The 13,447-nt window shown below is 43.9% G+C and overlaps 1 protein-coding gene across 1 annotated transcript in view; it reads right to left on the bottom strand.

The window, feature by feature from the left end:
- Window positions 1-268: 268 nt before the first annotated feature.
- Window positions 269-13,447, bottom strand: part of ABLIM1 (actin binding LIM protein 1) — a 234,677-nt gene continuing 221,498 nt past the window's right edge. The window contains 6 exon segments of the mRNA XM_017892465.1: window positions 269-5,499; window positions 6,953-7,033; window positions 8,311-8,385; window positions 9,253-9,260; window positions 10,506-10,566; window positions 11,174-11,238. Of these exon segments, the coding sequence (XP_017747954.1) occupies window positions 5,386-5,499; window positions 6,953-7,033; window positions 8,311-8,385; window positions 9,253-9,260; window positions 10,506-10,566; window positions 11,174-11,238 (404 nt within the window). The 3' untranslated portion in view covers window positions 269-5,385.

Raw genomic sequence — 13,447 nt, 5'->3', positions numbered from 1 at the left:
CGACACAGCACAGTGTAACGGCTCTACAAAACATTTGTTTCCTTTGGACAGCTTGGTCAATATGGTCTGGGTTATTGGACATACAGTCCTGGAATATCTTGTTATTTGTTGCGTTTTTCCACCTACATGATAAAAATGCATTCCCACAGCCTTGGGTTCATTCTGATTTTGTTTTGGTTATTGGAAGTTGCATTGGTGCTTTTTAAAACGAGACAGACCTTCAAAGGGAGCCAGGGAACGAGAAATGAAGCACAGGGATGGAGGCGTCTACGAATAAAGCACACAACTTTATTCATGAAGTTGTGAGTATGACAGTGATGCAGAGTATATGACAAAGGAGTGCAGTGAGTGCTGCTGGCAACAGGAGCGGGGAGCAGGTCGGGATCACAGGCACAGCAGCGCGGGGCTGGCAGGGCCGCCACCTCCTCTGCACACAAGCACGTGGCACTTAGCGCGCCGACACACACCAGCTCAGTTTCACAGGGAACACGACACAGCTTTTCAAAAGGAATTCTTCTAAACATTTGCTTTCCTATTTCCAAAAGGGGAGGGAGGGCAGGAAGAACCATACGCCTTCCAACAATTGAAATAATTCCATAAACCCAACTTAAAATGAAAGAACTCAGAGAGCTTCAGTGCAGAGTCATCAGCAACTCATAGTAACCACACACATCCTTGGACAAGTCTGTACATAAAACCCCAAAAGAACATCAGTTTTGTGGACAATGGTTTCCTCTGCTGTAAAGAAACATATACATATATGATCAGTAAGCAGCTCACATCTTTCTGAATGTCAAGGTCTACAGGATTGTCTCTGTCCACCTTTGGTCAATGGGTTCAGGAAGTGACTCATGGGAACTTCACTCTTAGGAGAAACACTTTTGGGAATAATTTTATTGAGTAACAACCACCACTCAATTACACTAAGCTTCAGAAATTGTTCGATTTGTTTAATTTTGCTGTGTACATATACATTGTTTAGAAAGTTTCTTTTGGCTTAAACTGACCATTTCCCCCTTTCTTTTTGAGTTTTCCATGATTAAACTTGCCCAAATAAAAAACGTAACAATCCATATGCAAAGCGTATCTGTCACCACCTCCCACTGCTTCCTGGGCAGCAAACGGAAAAATAAACAGCGATTTAAAAAAATACCAAAGTGAAGGTTTCTCTTTCTCCTATCACAACATAGCGGGTAGTTCCCTTAAAGTACATCATTGCTGTAAGTTGGTATCACTGCAAATCTCAAGTCCCAAATAATCTCTTTTTCTGGATAGAAAGTTATTCAAAAGGGAGCACAAAAGAGCAAGCTTTGGGGCATACTGACAAACACTTCATTGGTTAGAAGAGACTAATTTAAAAATCAAATAAAATCGAGGCTGGCATAAGTAGTACAGATTAAATACAGATTAAATAGCTACCAGAAACACAGAAGAGGTGGTTAATAAAAACTGAGATTGCTTCAGAGGACACAGGAGTATTGATGAGACAGTCCATTTTCCTTCCACCATCTCCCATGAGAGTCAGGAAAAGGGTTCTGTGAGCACCCAACCTGGAGTGGTCACCTGTCCCTTCCATACACAGGAGGATGCTAAGACCCAGTTAGCTTTAAATGGTTTTTAGAAAGACCTACCTAGTCAAAAGGGGTTAATTTGAATTTTTCAAACTTGCAAAAGCATATACATTTGATATCATCATCTGAGAAGCAATTCTTAGAAAAAAATGTTTGCTTCAATGCCTAAAGAAATCCAGTGAAAGTTTTAGACACATTACCAGCTAGACATCTCCAAGTTAAGAGTTGATCGATATACTGGACTGGGATGGAGAGGATGAGAACTGAAAAAGAACTGCTCCAGCCTCTGCCTCAGAAGAGGAAACTCAGCTTGGAGAGGACAGAATTGGGTAGTGGAGTAGATACTAGAGCCCATGATAGATAGAAAACTACCCCCATTAAAAAAAAAAAACAACTCATTAACTCTAGTTTATCTCTTTGAGGTTTCAGAGAACAGGCAGTTTATGTGAAGTTATTGGAGACGTCATATTAAGAACATTTCATAACTAACCCCAAACCAAAATGTAGATGCATAGCTAGCTGTGCAAGTTTCCCCATGCTCTTCCTATCGCCTAATAAGTCACACAGAAAGACTATGTGATAGCCTGGACTTTCTTGAAGAAATTTTAAAAGAACTGATTTTCCTGTCATCATAGAGGCCCCTTTTACTTCATGCCATCAGTATGCACTTAAGAGTCCCAAGGAAGTCATATGTTCCAAAATGTAGCCCTTTACATAGGCACCAGGGAAGCCTGCCCTATATATAGTCCCCTTCCTAGGGTGAACAAGCTCCATTAGTTTGAGTGTGTTAATAACTGAAATTTTCATGTGTAGTACAGGGTGGGGTGAAAGCAGACCAATACCCATCTTGTGTGCTGTAACCTGGATGGACATTTTGAGGAGAAGCATGCTGAGCCCAGTTTAACCAAATGGACAGGCATTCTAGCCCACACATTCGATCTGGCAGTTAGCAGGAACCAGGCTGCCCCATGACCCATCCCTCCAGCTGGAGCCTTCTGCTGGGAAATGGAGTTGGGGGCCCACTCTGCATTATGGTTTCCAATGACCCCTCCCCAGAACAGAGCATTACTCTGCTTGCAGACAGGAGGCTACTGGTGCTTTCTGGCAATGCATTTCTGCAAGGTGCAGTTTAAGTGAACTCATATTGGACTTGATATGGAAAGAAACGCTTTTTCTTCTCAAGTTGGATGCAGAACTGAGTTTAAAAGATATAAGGAAAGCAGGGTTTCATTAGTGGTAGCTGATTTAGGGTTCAGTTCTTTATCATTGCAATCTTAGGCAGGCCCCTTAACTCCTAGTCTCTATAAAATAAGGAAGGGGGTTGTCCCAGTTTTCAGTCTAATGTCCCCATTCTATGACAGACCCATGTCTTCTTTATGTAGACCAAGGAAGAGGAATTTTAGCAAAACTACTTGATTATGCCCGTGTACCTCCCAATGCCTTGATTTTTCTTATATTGACATTAGATCTGCACGTCTGGGTGATAATTCATTAATCAATGTAAAACATGCGGACGCTTTATTAGCTCCATAATGAAAAAAATCTCTCCACCAGCCAAGTGCTGGGACCCATGTGGCCACCATTGTTATTGACAGGTAAGGAAACATTGGAAATGCACCATCCTCTCCATCCCCACACTTTCCAGAGTAAAGCAAGGACGAGGACACCCAGGCATTGTGCCAAGGCTGCCAGAGCAGGAGGGCACAGAGAGAGGATGGGACAGAAAAAGCATGGAATAAGCAAGAGGCCACTGAGACACCAAAGGCTAAACTGCAAACTGCAATGTGGCTTCCAACCAAGACAGAGCTGGTCTCATCTGCTCGTGGCCACCCTGTCAGAGCCGTTTGCTAAATATGTTAGTAGGTCCAACACACACACACACACACACACACGAGAATAGTCCTCATTCAGTGCATAGCAATGAAAGGCTAGGACAATTTAGATTCCTTAGGTAAGAGCACAGGAGGATGCTATAAAACAGTGATTGTTCATTCCAGCCCCCAAATGACAGCAGTGAGCCACGTGTCAGAGGCTGCAACACAGACTCAGAAACTATTCTACTTGCTTTTTGACCACTAGTGTCAGAGAGACAGCTTGTAATCCTAATACTTGATGCCAGCAGGAAGTACTTCAGAGCTTTTGTTCTTAGTGGCATATGAAGGTAAATTCAAATACTTTCTTCTTTGGCTTTAAAAACAGAGCTTAAATTCTTAAGCACAGCCCCAAAGCACGATAATAAAGTGGCGTACCCTCCTGGGTGTGGAGTTACACAAACTCTCCCTCATCTAACTGACGTCGGGAATCATGATATGGTTTCACGTGCATGCACGTGTTGGGGATACCCTAGGCTCAAATTTGAATCTAGTGTTGCAGACTCCGAGGGACTCTCGTGAGATGCTCTGACCTCCACATCCCGCCTCATCCTTCCTTTGTGGTTCTCAGTCTGATCCTGCCATGAGCTACATCAGCGCCAACACCTTTCCACGAAGGAAGTGATGTTGGGGGCGCAGTTTAGCCTCACTCTTTGAGTCATACACATTCAGTGAAAATGTCTTTAGAAACTGCAACACAGCGGGACATTCAAGCGGAAATTAAAAAGCACAAGCACGCTCCCAAAATTGCTCTGGGTGAGTGAAACCAACACGTGTGCACACACCCATGAAGTCCACAGAACCGGGCAAGAAGAAAGCTGAAAAGGCCAAATTAAATCCGTTTGAAGGAGTCTACTTCAGAGTTGTAGAGATATAAAAGAGAAAAACATGTCTTTCCTTAGCCTATTATTATTGAAAGAAACCTTACAAACCAACAACAGCATGGGCTTGATCTGATTCACAGGATGCCAGAGACAGCAGAGAATAATGACCGACCGGAAGAACTAGTCAGTAGGACATGGGACTGGTTTTTGTTTTGTTTTGTTTTTTGGCCATGAGCGATATGGCCCCTAGGCAAAATCACCTAATGGCATGCCACTGGGGCAATCTGGAGGCAATTTGTGTTTTTCCTTTCTTTGCAAAGGTGGAGCTCCAGACAGCTCCTGTCCTAGGTGGGGAGCAGGAACCAGGCCTGCTATGGGAAGCAGAAAGAGTTAAGGGAAGGTTCCCTTTCATTCCTGTTCCTTCTCTTTTGCTTTTGAACAGTTTTTAAATATACTAATAGCTAAGTCATTTGCCAACCAGGTCCCCGTGAACAGTAGAGAACAAGGAGCTTGTTAAGAATTAATTTTGCTGTTATTCACCCCATTCAAACAGAGCTGCCCTGTTCCCTGACAGAGTTCCATTCCTGCCAGGGCGCAGGTGAGTAACATGAAGCCAGTCAAGAAAGGCGGGTGTGAAGTCACTGCCGCCCCATGGACAGACCCCTCACTCTTCCTTCTTAGCCGCAGCACTACATAATAAATATATTTATACTTTGAAATTATGACAACCGATTTCTCCCATGTGGCATCCTAAGGACACTTGCTGGCTCTTATCCGGACAGTCAGCACTGTTGTTGGACAACAGGTAAAGAAAAAAAAAAAAAGAAGAAGAAAACAATGCAGCTCCTGTTGTATACATAAGGTAATGTGAAAAGGTCACACGTGGACACTACTCTGTGTTTCAGAACATAGAAATTTCTACGCCATGCTTCTTGGCAAGTGTTACTGTTGGCTGGCCCAACATTTGACTTATGGGTGTTCTAACTAGACTTTCTCTTTTTGGCATTGCTGAGCGATGGTAATTTGCAAATCCTCCAATCAAGTTTGGGCCTCAGTATGACATCCTATGGGGCACCGCCACTGTCAGTCCTTTCTCTAATTGCCATTCATGAGTGGGACTTAGAAGAGTTTTGCTTTTTTCTTCATGTCGTTGCGTCTCCAAAGAGGTAACTTGTCAAACTCCTGTATGGACATTCCAAAGATTTCCCGAAATACTTCAGGGGCTAAGTGGCGCTGGGAAGAGGAAAAAAAGAGCAGCTGTCAGTCCTGATGGCCACACAAATGGCCTTGAGCATTGCTCTACAGTTTATACAGAGTCATTCTGAAGAACAAGGCAGGAGAACGGGAGAGGAGCCGATCTTTAATGCTTGTGACATCAGTATTCCTTACCTGGTTGGGCCAGGTGAGGAGCCCTTCCCATCAGATAAAACAGCTGGCAGAGTGTTAATGGGGATTATAATAATAACACTGACTGGTGATGGGACACAGAGAGGTGATTTATTACACTGGAGACAACTCCACTCCAGGTCCTTAGAACATTGAGAAGATGCAGGGAAAATGGACTAACACAATAGGAAGCCAAAGAAAACGACCTCCAGCGTGGTTCCTGGGGAGCCCCGGGGCTTCCTCCTGGCTGAGGAATAGGAGGTAAGGTGGATGTCTGTTCTACTGAGAAGACTTCCATCTGTCATTCTCCCTGAGAAAAGCTCCCCCAAGATCCTGGAGCCTTTATTCTCTGTATCTCTATACTAAGGTATTGCCTTTTGTCAGGAAAAAGTAATCATTCTTTTGAGACTGGCAGCCAGGGTTTTCTTAATTAAAATCATTGGGATGGAAAACTGTAATACAAAGATTAGTCTTCCATGTCTAAGGAGATCTTGGCTATGTGTACCCAGATAACCCTTCAACAAGGAATGTGGAAACAGCCAAGAAGGAAACTTGTTCAGTACAAATCAATATAAATCTCTCTCCTGAGAGCCTTTGTCGCTCCCATAGCCTCCCATGAACTCAACCCCAGCTCAGGGGAAGATAAGGATCTGAGACTATCTCAAGAGAAATAGAGACTCCCATTTTGAATCACCAGCTATAATTATGGCAACATCAAGTTTCAAAGAAAATGACTGAAATTATTCTGTGTCTCCTGGGTCATTCTTTTCTCTTTTCTTTCTTTCTTTTTTTTTTTTTGAGATGGAGTCAGGCTCTGTTGCCCAAGCTGGAGTACAATGGTGTGATCTCGGCTCACTGCAACCTCCATCTCCTGGATTCAAGCAATTCTCCTGCCTCAGTCTCCCAAGTAGCTGGGATTACAGGCGCCTGCCACCATGCCCCACTAATTTTGTATTTTAGTAGAGACAGGGTTTCACCATGTTGGCCAGGCTGGTCTCGAACTCCTGACCTCAAGTGATCTGCCCACCTCAGCCTCCCAAAGTGTTGGGGCTAAGGGCATGAGCCACTGTGCCCACCTCTTGGTCGTTCTTCTGGGTATTACTAGGCATTTTTATGCTGATCTAAGTGAAAACCTGGATTTTTTTTTTTCTCCAAAGTTATTTCTTAGTTCTAACTATGACATGAGGGTGATCTTTTGATCTTTTGTTTTCACTGAAGAAATCAAACACTGCTTAGGGGAGAGTTGGTGGGAGTGCATAGGGATCTGCAGTTGGGACTGGATTTTTCTGTTTTGTTTTACCTCCAGCCTGGTTCTGTCCACCTCTCTTAGGATTTTGTTTCGCCCTCTGTTGGTCACCATGAGCATTTCATATGGAAATATCTGAGAAGAAAGAAAACACCTCTTCTAGAACACCACAGTCCATTTTATTAACAAGCAGAATCCACCTAAAATCTAGTACTCCCAAGATAGAGCTTCCAAGAGACTGTCTTGACAGAATCCAAGTGATGGGTCTTCCTTCTGCAAGGCCAGTGGAAGCTCCAGTTTCCAGGGGACAGGGACAGAATCTTAGATATTCTGAACTCTCCACCAGCATCTCAGGTAGCACTGAGCCTTAGGGGGCTTTGTTGAGTGGCAGAACACTAACTTATTATGTATTGGGATGAAGGTAAACATTAGAAGATAATGGAAATTACAGGCACATGTGTTTTATTTTTATTTTTATTTTATTTTACTTTGAAACAGGGTCTTGCTCTGTTGCCCAGGCTGGATGCAGTGGTGTGATCACAGCTCACTGCAGCCTCGATCTGTCAGGCCCAGGCGATCCTCCTACCTTAGCCTCCTGAGTAGCTGGGACTATAGGCACATGTCATCATGCCCAGCAATATTTTTTAGTTTTAGTAGAGATGGGATTTTGCTGTGTTGCTCAGGCTGGTCTTGAATTCCTGAACTCAAGCAATCTATCCGCCTTGGCCTTCCAAAGTGCTGGGATTACAGGCATGAGACACTGTGCCCAGTCAACGTGTTACCTTTTACACGATGCTATTATAGGGCAGGATGCCTTTGTGCTGGGGTTAGCAATCTTGTTCCATGACTAGCTCATGAATCCATAGGGCCAGGCAGGCCCAGAAGCAGTCCTCTGGCAACTGCCATATTGAAATAAGCTCTGGTTATGGTCACCAGGGAGCATGAGCCCTTGGACAACTCTGAAGGTACAGGCTACTCTGGAGCTAGGGTGGCCAGGCATCCCAGTGTACCCAGGACTGAGGTTCTTGAAATGCAGGGCTTTCAATGGTGAAACAGGGAAAGTTCTGGCAAACTTGGACATGTTGGTCACCCTACATGGAGTAGTCTGCAGCCACTCCACTCAGCACTGGATATGCTCTGTAATGCACATGGCAGAGGCCAAGGAAATACCTCGGTCATAGGGAGAGAGGGACTGGCGCCTCGCTGTAAACACACAGTATCACACCCAGTAAGGGTTAAACCTGCTGAACTGATGTGGGCAAAACAGCAGAATGGCAAGGTGCATATTCATAACATGGCTCACCTGAACACACCAGCCTATAACGCTTTGAGAATGATGAAAAGATAGAACATCAAATCTGTTTAGGGTTACGTCATTCCCACATGACAGGAAAAAGAACAGCTGCACTTGCCTTTGGTTCCAACATGTTGGGCATAGACACTCCTCGGTCCATTCTCATCGCAGGCATGTGGCCATCTGGGAGCGTCTGCAACAGAAATGCCAGTTCCAAGTGACGCATGAAATAGTCTAGGGAACTGAAGGGAGGTCTCTTGGGCTCCCAACTCCCTCTTGGGTCTCCGATCCTAACCACTATTTTATTTGTGTCATCTAAATGATCATGTATTTTTCAAAATGAGATCCTTGCTATGTAAGAACAGAAATACAGTTCTTTTGCAATCGAGTTGGGGAGAGATCTTGGCTTAATGGCTCTGGACAAATTCCTGAATTAGGCTCCATGAAGGAAAGTATATAGTACCTTTAAAAGATGCCCAAGTCTATTATTGTTATTTTCTTATCTTTAATCTTGATTTTCTCTGCATTTTTCCTCTTTTCTTATTCTCCATCACATTTCTTGTTTTTTTTTGTTTTGTTTTGTTTTTTGGTTTTTTTGTTTTGTTTTGTTTTACAAGATTTAGGTTCTAGTGAGAAAGGAATGTCATGAGGGCAAACTGCTCTCTCCTATTGGCTAAGACATAAGTGTCTTTTCATTAGAGAACACGTAGGAAAAGGGTGGCCTAAAGTACTGAGAGATTATAATTAAAAGAAGAAAAACTGTATATGACCAGACCCTTCCAAGGGTCCACTTCTACCCTAGAGAGGACTCTCCAACGCCAAAGCAAGAGAGACCCCCTACACCTGGCCTGGTTCATGCGGTGTCCCCAACGCCTGCAGGGACAGCTTGACCCAGGCACCAGGCATGCCTGCTCTTCACGACTATAGAGTAATGACTAGACAGATCAACCGCAACAAGCATCTTCTCAGCAGAAACTTTTGCCTTGGAACCAGCAGTTTGGGTTGGAATGTGGTTGTTCTGCTGGTGTGGCCAATTCAAGAAAGACAAAGTGTTCCATACCTGGTAATCTGAAAAGGAAAGGAAAAGAAAATATCATAAGGGAAAGACCATGGGAAAACAAGGCACCATTCATAGACTGTATTATATTGAAATTCCCAACATATTCTCCCTATAAACCATGTTCTTTTTCTGCTCCCAGACTCTGCACATGTTATCCCTTCAGCCTCCCTGAAGCCAAGAAATGCCTGCTCCAGTGTTAGTTAACAGTTAAGGCCGGGCGCGGTGGCTCAAGCCTGTAATCCCAGCACTTTGGGAGGCCGAGACGGGTGGATCACAAGGTCAGGAGATCGAGACCACCCTGGCTAATACGGTGAAACCCCGTCTCTACTAAAGAATACAAAAAACTAGCCGGGCGACGAGGCGGGCGCCTGTAGTCCCAGCTACTTGGGAGGCGGAGGCAGGAGAATGGCGTAAACCCGGGAGGCGGAGCTTGCAGTGAGCTGAGATCCGGCCACCGCACTCCAGCCTGGGCGACAGAGCCAGACTCCGTCTCAAAAAAAAAAAAAAAAAAACAGTTAAAACATCCTTTTCCCCTGGAAGCTTTTGCTGACAACCTAAAGGTACTTACTGCTTCCTTTTCTCTACATCTCTGATCACAATGTTCATCACACAGAACTTCTTTCCTTCTGCCATATGCATTTTGAGGGCAGGGGCCATGTCTCACTTACTGTTATACCTCCAGTTACTTTTTTTTTTTTTTTTTAAGAGACAGTCTTGCTCTGTTACCCAGGCTGGAGTGCAGTGGCATGAACATAGCTCACTGCTGCCTTGAACTCCTGGGCTTAAGCAATCCTCCTGCCTCAGCCTCCCAAGTAGCGGGGACTACTACAGGCATGTGCCACCAGCTAATTATCATCATTTGTTGTTGTTGTTGTTGTTAGTAGAGATAGGCCTCACTTTGTTGCCCAAGCTAGTCTAGAACTCCTGGCTTCAAGTAATCCTTCTGCCTCAGCCTCCCAAAGTGTTGGGATTGCAGGCGTGAGCCACTGTGCCTGGCCTCTAGGTATCTGATAGAGTGCTCAGCACATAGCATGAGCGATGAATAAATTCTCACAAACTCACTTCTTACAGTTTGATTTCATTAGACATTCTTTAAAATTATGGAAATAATTGTCCTATTAGCTCACAGAAGATAGATGTGATCCTACTCTAAGGCTGCAGTACAGCATGAACACAGCCAGTATATTTGACCTGATGAACCTCAGCCTCGAGGGAAGACGTGGCCATGCTCAGCCTGGCCATGGGAGCCTCACCTCGCACTCCTCCGCTGACATCCCCATAGCTGTTATACTGAGCGAAGTCGGTAGAAACAGGCTGAAATGAGGAAACACAATTATTAGGAAATCTCCATAGCGATTGTTTTGGAGTCAGGTGAAAAGGAAGAAAGGGTTTACAAAATCCTAGGAATTCTTCCCAAGCTAAATGCTGGGACCTTCATTATTTTTTTCCCTATGATTCTTCTACTGCTATGCCATCTCTGTCTTTTACAGTAGTGTACTAATGCCACCGCTTAGAAGGCTCTTGGTAAGCAGGGATCTCTTGTTGGTAAATAAAAATGCATTTCCCTACATAGTTACATAATTGTATTTGTTCTATGGTTAGGTTGGTTATCACACACATTCTTGTATCTTTTTACAGCAGATATAATGGCTCAAGTAATTACTTTTTGTTTCATTGCAACCTAGTTTTCCCATAAGCATACATAAATCATTCTTTTATCTAAAGTTAATTTCTCTCAATAGAAATATTTTATTTTGCCTGTAGCTCAAATTAATTTACCAGATGACCTGGGAGGTTAAAATTTTCATTATGTTCCAACACTGACATCAAGAGTCAGACGTATTCAGGCAATGTGTCAATACTTCAACCAGGGCCGAGGTGGGAGTAAAGGCAGAAACAATGAATCGGGGAGAAATCTTACCCGGTGAAGCCCATTTCTTCCATAGCCAGGGAGAGATGCGGTTTTAGATGATGGAATATATGAAGCTGAGTAAGAAAAAGTAAAAAACCAATTGTTAGGAAATCAGAAGGTCCAATCCTTTAATGAAATTGGCAGTATCTTCTACCTCACAGGATAGAAATACCAAAAACATTCATGGCTCAAATGTTCAAAAAAATGCTACCATATTTGCAAGGAGTGGGTGGACAGTGATATGACTGAGGAGGGAAGGGAAAGAAGTCCACGCAGTCGAGTGGGGGCTGAAGCTAGCTGTGCTTCCTACAGCTCTGGTATGGAGCTAAGTGTTCAGCATGCTTTATTTCTTTGAATCTTCAATACAACCCTAATAACACTATTATTATTAGTTCCATATTACAGAAGGAAAAATAGGGGCTAAGAAAAATATCCTGCCAAAAGTTATTAAGCTTCTAAACAGCTGAGCAACGATGTAAATCAGGGATATCTGAATACATTATTAGCCCATGCCCCAGTTGATAAGGTGGCAGTAACTGAACTGGAAGCCAACGCTATATGTTATCAAGATCTACCAGCCATCTACAGTTGGACTCCTGGGAGGCCTGATACAGGGTATCTGTCAACGGCATGGAAGCCTCATAGGCTGCTGGGCTTGAGAGGGAGCAGCCCTGGGCTTGAACTCTGGTTCTGCAACTTAATACCTCTGTATCTCTGGACATGGTATTTAATCTTTCTGAAGTCTACATTTCTTTTTTTTTTTTAGACGGAGTCTCGCTCTGTCACCCAGGCTAGAGTGCAGTGGCACGATCTCGGCTCACTGTAAGCTCCACCTCCCAGGTTCACACCATTCTCCTGCCTCAGCCTCCCCAGCAGCTGGGACTACAGGCGCCTGCCACCATGTCCGGCTAATTTTTTTTTTTTGTATTTTTAGTAGAGATGGGGTTTCACCGTGTTAACCAGGATGGTCTCGATCTCCTGACCTCATGATCCGCCCACCTCGGCCTCCCAAAGTGCTGAGATTACAGGCGTGAGCCACCGCGCCCGGCCTCTGAAGTCTTCATTTCTTCATCTATGTAGATATAATGTTATACATTCTTATAGAGCAGAATCTCAGAATTAGAAGGAGCTCTAAAGATCTGTAAACCACCGAATCCAAGATCAATGTCAGTGAGGCATCGATGAAGGGTAGCAGGAATTCCAGGTAAGGGTGTGGGCTCCGGGGTTATAATATGTGGACTTCTAAATCCTAGTCTTGCTAGTCATTGGCAGTATGACATTGGGTATGTTAACTCAATTTCTATACCCATCTCCTGATTTCTAAACTAGAGATGAAAATGCTGCAGTTGCTAATAATAACCACATCTACTTCATTGGCACGTTGTGAACATTAAATAAAATGTTTAGCAAAAGTGCTTGCATGGAGTGAACATTAAATGCAATTTTTTTTTTTTTTTTTTTTGAGATGAAGTCTCACTCTCACCCAGGTTGGAGCGCAGTGGCGCGATCTCAGCTCACTGCAAGCTCCACCTTCTGGGTTCACACCATTCTCCTGACTCAGCCTCCCGAGTAGCTGGGACTACAGGCGCCTGCCACCACACCTGGCTGACTTCTTTGTACGTTTTAGTAGAGACGGGGTTTCACCATGTTAGCCAGGATGGTCTCAATCTCCTGATCTGGTGATCTGCCCACCTCGGTCTCTCCACTAAATGCATTTTTAAAGGAAGTCTTAGAGGAGAAAATTATGCTCTAGCTCAGAATATGAGAGAAGAAATCTTGTGGGTTAAGAGCAAATTGGCTTATGATAAATAGATACAGGGGAAAATACACTGATAGACTATTTCAGCCCAGTATATAAGTCATCTTCTTCAAAACTATCAAAAACACTGTTCATCCTCAGTTCTTGTATTGAAGATTTTTTTTTTTTTGAGATGGAGTTTCACTCTTGTTGCCCAGGCTGGATAGCAATGGTGTGATCTCAGCTCACTGCAACCTCTGCCTCCCAGGTTCAAGCAATTCTCCTACTTCAGCCTCCTGAGTAGTTGGGATTACAGGAGCCCACCACCACGCCTGGCTAATGTCTGTATTTTCAGTATAGACAGGGTTTCGCCAGTTGGTCAGGCTAGTCTCGAACTCCTGACCTCACGTGATCCACCCACCTTGGCCTCCCAAAGTGCTGGGATTACAGGCGTGAGCCACCGCACCCGGCCTCTATTGAATATATTAATGTAAAATCATAATGCTTAGAAAATGTCTTATTCATGTTATCTTAAAAAAAAAAAA

This window comes from Rhinopithecus bieti, unplaced genomic scaffold (assembly GCF_001698545.2).
Source record: "Rhinopithecus bieti isolate Rb0 unplaced genomic scaffold, ASM169854v2 scaffold_21201, whole genome shotgun sequence".
In the NCBI taxonomy this organism is placed as follows: Eukaryota; Metazoa; Chordata; class Mammalia; order Primates; family Cercopithecidae; genus Rhinopithecus; species Rhinopithecus bieti.
The sequence above is the reverse complement of the archived record's forward strand: the minus strand, read 5'-3'. Positions and strand labels throughout refer to the sequence as shown.